The 7,773-nt window shown below is 32.8% G+C and overlaps 1 protein-coding gene and 1 pseudogene across 2 annotated transcripts; one reads left to right on the top strand and one right to left on the bottom strand.

Moving 5' to 3' along the window:
* Positions 1–692: 692 nt before the first annotated feature.
* On the top strand, positions 693–1,530 carry LOC149497417 (cytochrome b561 and DOMON domain-containing protein At5g47530 pseudogene; annotated as a pseudogene).
* A 35-nt stretch (positions 1,531–1,565) lies between these two features.
* Positions 1,566–6,395, bottom strand: LOC149497416 (Acyl-CoA N-acyltransferases (NAT) superfamily protein). Of its 2 annotated transcripts, none has more exons than XM_089719491.1 (6): positions 6,107–6,395; positions 5,951–6,022; positions 5,517–5,604; positions 2,890–3,022; positions 2,155–2,184; positions 1,566–1,786 (listed from the first exon to the last, which is right to left on the bottom strand). In XM_089719491.1, the coding sequence occupies exons 1-6, from the start codon at positions 6,279–6,281 to the stop codon at positions 1,685–1,687; spliced, it is 600 nt and encodes a 199-aa protein (XP_089575617.1). In that variant the 5' UTR covers positions 6,282–6,395; the 3' UTR covers positions 1,566–1,684. The 2 variants fall into 2 exon arrangements, with proteins under 2 accessions (XP_089575617.1, XP_089575616.1); XM_089719490.1 differs by having other exon boundaries at positions 2,155–2,193; positions 6,107–6,380.
* Positions 6,396–7,773: the final 1,378 nt, after the last annotated feature.

Below are 7,773 nucleotides of genomic sequence, written 5' to 3'. Positions count from 1 at the left end.
TAATTAAACACTCATTAAAAAGTTGAAAATTATTATTCTAAAAATTATGCTAACTACATATCAAGTTGATATTTTACAGATAAAAGCCGAAAATCTTAAAAATTATTGATATTAGTGTCTAAAAGTATGTGATATTAAAAAAATTTACAAATTCAAATGTATGATAGGTCATCCATAAAATTTAAGATGTCATAAGATTAAAGTTGTATAGTTTATGTGAATTTGTGTATTCAGCCATTAAAAATTGGCAATGGACACTCTAAACAAATGTCTTTTTATTTAAATTTGCCCTTCCTTTAGGGTTCTATGTTCAGTGATATTACTAAAGATACAAGCATTTCTAGTTTCTGAATTAAACTGAAAGCTTCCTGTTGTTCTCTTGGTGGTTTATCAGACTATTTTCTACTTTATAGACTACTAGGCTTTGCTTTTGAGTTTGAATTAGGTTGGAAAAGAAACTGTTACATTACAAGAAAAAGCCCTTGCAGGGGAAAAATCAACAGTTTATCATGGAAAAAGAAGCAAACTTTCATGACATGGTCTCTCCAATTTCTTTTAGCCTATATCTAAGATGAAAATTAAGCATAAAAAGTAATAATGTAACCAGTCAACAACCCTTGACCATAGACCTACTCCACCTTCTGCTATAAATTGTATCCTAGGAAAAAAGTTATATCTCGACTTGTGTAATTACAACCCTTGAAAAGTCCACTAGCCTGCATCCATAAAACCTAGTCTTAATCAAGAAAGAACAGTAACAGACTTCTCTTTGCAAAGCAATTTCAGACTACATTTGCCTAAATCCAATGGATATAATCTCAAGAGCCATATTACTAATTAGCATACTTCTATATTTAGTCCTACTTGCCTTTGCTCAAACATGCTCAAACTACAGCTTTCCAAATAACGAAGCCTTCAATTCCTGCATCGACCTCTCATCGCTACAGGCTCAACTGCATTGGAACTACATTGCATCCACCAAAAATGTTCACATAGCATACAAAGCTCAACAAACCTCCACAGGATGGATTGCGTGGGCTATCAATCCAACTGGGAAGGGCATGGTAGGGGCACAGGCACTTGTTGCTTTCCAAAATTCTGATGGAAACATGACTGCTTATACAACTCCAATAACCAGTTATAGCCCATCCATGCAACCTGGTAATCTCAGCTTTAAGGTTTCCAATATCTCTGCAACCTATGCCAACAATGAGATGACTATCTTTGCTTTAGTGGGCCCACTAGAAAACGGAACTTCCGTTGATCATGTCTGGCAGGCTGGCAATTCAGTTTCTGATGGGATTCCTCAGTCTCATGCGCTTTCAGGATCAAATATTCAATCAATGGGGACAATACAATTCCTTTAGCTGTAGTGGAGCAAGAATTTCTCGATGTCTATGCACATGTTAGAATCCTTGTGTTATAATAGTTCAAGTATATCCGCAAGTATTAAACTTCAGTCTATTGTACTGTTATCTTGTTTTCTTCGTAAACAATAATAATAGCTTCTCTTTTGAGTTTAGAGATCTATTGGAACCTCTACCTTTTAAGAACAATACAAGAAATACAGTAAAATATAAACAATAAATGACAAATTAGCAATGTGGTTGTTCAGCATGGTTGAAATTATCCTTTTCATTTGCTGGGAAGAAAATGAGAGAAAGTAAAGCATAATACAATAATATTAACTACAGGTTCTTAATGGCTCCACATGCGTAACCACATTGCCAATCAAATTTAGCAGTTCCTCATGCTTGGGCTTTGTCATCGGTAATTCCAATGTCACCTGTCCAATTTGTAAGGATTAAATGTTACACATAAATTAAGCAGATAGCAAATGATCTAGCAAACAGAAAGTTTAAGAAACCAGTCACCAAATATATTTCTCTTAGTTTAGAGGCTTATTGAGGTTCATTTACAAGCATTGGGCTTGTAAGAAATCCTAACGCCATGATATAGGGTACAGAATATATTATATAGTTCCTCACACCACTTCACCCACCATTGACTTTTAGGGACAAAAATTTATTTAATTCAATAAATGAAAAGAGAAAGCAGATTCTACTTCCTGTAAACAGGAAAGCATAACCATACACAAACAATAACATCATCTTGATATATCTTGTGGTGCTTGAAAAGGTAAAATATAGTTACCTCTTTGAAGATTTCACTATAAGAAACCTCCTGGAAGCCCTAAAACAACCATAAAGAATTTTAATCAATCTAATGTTAACACAATCATGATATGAAAACCAAAAGAACAAAAGGCAAATGCAAGCCTTGTAGTCTACACACTATAGTGTGGGAAATTTTCTATGTAATAATTGGTTGATATTGCATGAACATGGACATGCAAAAATTTATGGGCCCATAATCCGAAAAATAAAAAAAAATGGGTCCAATTTCAAAGTACTGCCAATTCTTTGATTTGTATCAATTACATTATATACTATCACCAAGATTAATGTCAATTATAGCTAAGTCACAATTAGATTTAGTGGAAGTGTGCTGATTGATTATGTGTCATATATAGAACTCAAATAAATCCCATATTATGTATAAATTAGTTTTTAATTTGTAATGTTCAAGTAGGTTTTTTTACATTAGTGCTTTTACAAAAAGAAATAATTTGTTTCTGTAATTACATGTGTGGTCATTAAATTTTAACAAGCCACATTAGCATAATATGCAATTTATTTGACTTAACTAGACAATGTCATCAATTGGCACACTTCCTCCAACTCTAAGTCTTACCTGGTAAGCATAGACACTACTATCAAAGTTTCTATATATAATTTTGATTATTTTGCAAATTTGATCAGTTTTTGGATCTTTTGGCCAAAATAAAGCAATATGCATGTTGAGAGAGAGAGAGAGAGAGAGAGAGACCAATTTACGGAACATATTAAGTGATGTTCCATTCGATTCTCCAATTTTAGCACGGAAAAGATGGATCCCAATGTTCTGGATAGCATAGGCCATCATCATTAAAACAGATTCCTTTCCAAGTCCTTTACCACGGCTATGCTAGCAAGAGCAAAATGTAGCAGTCAGAAGGAAATATGTTAAAATACTTGTTTATTAGCCAGTTAAAATGGAAATGCAGAGAAGAGATGTTCAATCTTAAGCATATTATTTTAGGTAGAATATACTCATTGAATGTCAGACATTGTCTATTGTACTGCATTCGGCATAGATAAATCAACTCAAATGCTTCAAAGTAAATGCAATTGCCATAGCCTATATCTTAATTTGCTAGTAAGGGTTGACATTTGACAATAGTCGGACAGTTGAAGTGAAGGAGGGTACTACAAAGATTATAGTACCCTATACAAAGATGAAAGCCACAGAACTTGTAATTATAAGACACAAAACCTAGAAAATAGAGGTCTATTCACAAGTCTCAGGTGTCTTCTACTCTAAAGTGCCACCCATAGCTTTCTTATAGATGCACTAAGATAAATCATTACATAATACACATTTCATCAAATGGATACCCATTATCTGAATATCATCACTAACTTGCATAGTCTTTTTTCTAATACCCAATTAGTTGATTTGAAAAGTGATTGTAGTTCTTTGGTTAGCATTTTTTATGGAATAAATATCAGGACACGCAAAAGAAATGCACAAGCTGTCCAGTGAATTGAGCAGAAAGATCCTGTTACAAGTAGGTCCAGTTAAATGTGGCATATGCAATGTGTCCTTATACTTGAAAATATGCTGGAACATCCTGTTAACTCAGCTGTAAATGTTCTGGCCTCAAAAGCTTCAGCTCAATCATTACTTTCTAATGAAAATCTCTCCAAGCACAATTTAACTCCATGGTCTTGCAGAATATAAGGAGATGAAATCACTATTGAAGTTTGGAAGTCCCTTGGGTAAATAAGAGTGATGTGGTTGAGTAGGTTGTCAATATGGTTTTGATATTGATAGAATACAAGTGCTCAAGGAGTGGAGTAGACTGTTGTTATATTTAAGAATAAGCAAAAATCCAAAATTGCTCAAATCATTAAGGCATGAAGCTCATGAGTCACTACGAAGCTTTGAGAGAATAAGGAAAGGGGAATTAAGTTGCGACACAAAAATACAATTTGGTTCTATGATGAGAGGATCAACTATGGAGGCTATTGACTATGAAAAGAAAATCTCTATATGGTATTTTATTATTAAAAGCAGGCATAGGAAAGAGTCCTCAGAGATGTTTGATGGTGAATTTGGTAACAGAGAGATAACTATTTGTATGCAAATATCTTTTTTAAGGAATATGAAAGAGCAGTCGCTAATGGTTCAGCAACCTCGATTGGTAGAAACTAACAAAAGTTTTTCTTACACAATGTTATGAAAGCAAAGCTCACCTTTTCACTTTCGTTGTTTCTCCTTTTTGCATGTTTCTGGTTGATGATATAGCACAATAGAGAAATCCAATTTGAGTTGGAAAAAAAAAAAAAAAAAAAAAGCTAGATGCATGGAGGAGAAACTGAGCATCTAAAGGTTTCAAGTTACAGTTGAAAAAAATAGAAAATATGTAATGAACAAATTTACAACAGAAGTGGAGGTCAAGATTTCGACATTAACTTTGACAGTGTACATACATGTCATATGTCTAGGTATATCACATATGTAACCATTTGCTTAAATCAAGATAGCTAATTGAGAAGTACAATACGAATCCCAAGTAATCGCAAAATACCAAGTTACAAGAGGAAGTTTTACAAGAATGTGATTCCACCAGCTATGATAGTGTGGCAGCAATTTGTGCAATGAAGAAACAATGTGTGAATATAATTCATGTTACAGAAATAAGCATGTTAAGATGAGTGCAGAAAACTACAAGGATCGGTTGGATAGAAAATGAATTGATTAGTAGGAAATAAGGACTGATTTTTCAAATTATTACAAATTTAGCATGAGAAGTACCCTCTTCCAGCATAACTGACCCCGGGCAGAGTCAGTGAGCTATTAATACTTGATTGATCTCAGTGAACGCCTTTGCTTCAGCCATGAAATTAAGTAGTCACAATGGCATGGTTCGATTCCAGTGCTGTACCAGTTGATATGGCATGGACAAAGTGAAATGGAAAAGAAAATGTGCTGATAGAAGGGGAAGGGTTTGAAGGCATGACCCTTAGCTACTGAATCAACCGAGAGACTTGAGGAATCAACTAGTTCAATGAAATAAATACCATCAAGGACGTTCTCCAAAGAAAAATGTTTTTTAAAATGAAACTGATAACTTCATGCTTTGTCCTATTTATTAATATATCAAATGATTTTAAAATTCCCCTTACAAAGAGTATTTCAAAGTCTTTTCCTGACTTATACTTTACTTTGCATTGACATTTTTTGATAAGAGTGGACATTTGAAACAAAGGATTCATATAGTTGCTGCGCAACTAGTTTGGGACTAAGGCTTGGTAGTTGTTGTTGTTGAAACTAATAACTTCATAGAAAAAAGCTAAGCTTAGCCCACGAGCACAGATACAGGTGGAGAAGAAAGATAAGAGATTATGTACCTTTTAGGTTCAGCTATCATTATCTCAATCTCAGCCAATTGAGGGTCATCCAAGTCGTTCATATATATATTTACATCACCTATCATGGCTGGAAACAGGCAGCACATTATTAAATTTCCCATATAGGTCAATAAACTATGAAGAACTTTTCAGTAATCCAGTGTTCTCTATGTAAGAACCATAACTGATATGCAGAAGCATGAGCGTCCAAGTAAGGATATGTGGGTTCAAAGATGAACTAAAAGTAAGCTTGTGGCCAATACAGTCTTTGTAAACTATTACAACCTAGGGGTTTTAAAAATAAAAAATAAAAGATGACATCTTTAACGAACAGAAAAACAAAATAACGGTAATCAAATCTGATAAATGTATTTTGCAGCTGCATTCTCAGCAAAGAGTAACAGTAAGAAGTTAATTTGAATTGAATCACTGACCTTCCACATGGGAATTTCCATGAACAAAATCTCCATCTACTAATTCCTTATCCAGTACAATAAAAGTCCGCTCTGCAAAAACAAGAGCTCAAACCATTAATTACCCATCAAAAATAAACAAGAAATTAGCGAAATACTGGGGCAGCTAAAGAGAACTGAGAGGGTCTTGGGTCCAGGAGAGCTGCATCTGGTATTCCTCTTCGAGAGAGAGGGGCTCCGACCCGGTGGCTTGGAGCAGAGCTGGGTCTTGCATCCATTGGTGGTACTTGGGCACGTGAGCCTCCACGTACGGTACAAGGATTACCTTTTCACCTTCCAAGCTCACAGACATGTTTCTACGTTTCGCTGCCTCAAAACCCAGTATGTTTATATATCTATCTGTATATATATTTCACGAGATCGGCAATATTACTACTATTAATTGCCGTTTCAATTTCTGATGCAGCGTTGATTAAAGTTGGGGTGAGCAAGCTTCGGTTCAACCAAAAACTAAACTATACTATTTGATTTGATTTGATCGGTCTGTTTAACAAAATTCCGCTTAGTTGTTAAATTTAAAATTTGATTTTTCAGTTTTCTTTCGATTTTATCACAGAAACTGAATAAATCTACTAACTGAGTTACAATTTTTTTTTCTTTAACATAAAACTCTAATATAAAACCAAAAATGTGATTAAAATTGACTCATTTTGGTCAATTTAATTCAGTTTTCTCGATAAATCGATTTCTTTTGGAATGTAATAATTTTTGAATTCGATATTCAGTTATTTATCAATAAAATAAAGATATTTTAATTAGCTCAATTGGGTTATCTACACATTCAGTTCAATCATATTACTACATTTTCAACTTTTAATTATTTTAATTAGGAGCAATTCAGTTTGAAAGACCTAAATCTTAAAGAGATGAATTTGAAATATATTAATCATCAAAGAAATGAAATAATAAAATAATATTATGAATTATTTCTTTTTCCTTTTTCAGCAATCTCAGCTACAATGCTAAACAATAAGCATACTCCAACTTCATTTTAAATATTTTTTATTGAAATTTTGACATTTTTGGGACTAATAAATAGACATACTAAAAATTTTGGCATATCTTTATTTTATATGTTGTTGATACACAAAATTAAAAATCAATTTGCTTGGTTAAATTTAAATTTAAAAAATTAAAATTTATTTTCTTAAAATTTTGATAATTTAATTGGGAAAAAAAATCAATATTTATGAGTGACCTACTCGATTTAAAATTTGCAATCTCAATTTCTAATTTTTTTTTATGACTAATCGAGACATAGAACTTAACACATATTTAGAACAATGGACTTAAATCTTACGAAGAAAAAAATTAAGAATCCTAAACTAAGTTGCTTTTGTGTTGTCCTGCTTATCTAATATCATTGCAGCTAATCAAATATTTATTTTTATCAAACACTAGTTTTTATCGAACACATTCGTTTTCACTTTAAACTGTTGTATAAATAGCTAATAACTACCTAACAGCTATTAGAACATATAATACCGAACATATCCTTTATTAAATAATTAAAGTCTAATTTTTTTTACTGTTATATTGTGATTGTAAATTTTTTTTCTCATTTATTTTCTGAAACAACCCGAATTTTTATTTTCAAATATTTTCCAATTAAATTTAATGAATCAACAGCCTGGAAATTAATATTAATATTTTAGTGCGAATACTGTGAGAAACCGGATCGAAAACCGATTGAAAAAGCTGAAAACCAGTTAAAAATCGATGATTTGGGCCGAATCGAATCGAACCGAACTGGTTCGACCCAAACCATCTAGAAAATTCTTTTT

Source organism: Jatropha curcas, chromosome 3 (genome assembly GCF_041381405.1).
Source record: "Jatropha curcas cultivar XTBG-Jc1 chromosome 3, XTBG_Jcur_1.0, whole genome shotgun sequence".
NCBI lineage: Eukaryota > Viridiplantae > Streptophyta > Magnoliopsida > Malpighiales > Euphorbiaceae > Jatropha > Jatropha curcas.
The sequence above is the reverse complement of the archived record's forward strand: the minus strand, read 5'-3'. Positions and strand labels throughout refer to the sequence as shown.

What these genes read in the sequence shown, in the direction of transcription:
- LOC149497416 (XM_089719490.1), bottom strand. Translation starts at nt 6,281, where the DNA reads ATGTCTGTGAGCTTGGAAGGTGAAAAGGTAATCCTTGTACCGTACGTG. An exon ending in CTGGACCCAAGACCCTCTCA is followed by an intron (nt 6,023 to 6,106) that starts GTTCTCTTTAGC and finishes TTGTTTTTGCAG; the next exon opens with AGCGGACTTTTATTGTACTG. An exon ending in ATAGTGAAATCTTCAAAGAG is followed by an intron (nt 1,787 to 2,154) that starts GTAACTATATTT and finishes CAAATTGGACAG; the next exon opens with GTGACATTGGAATTACCGAT.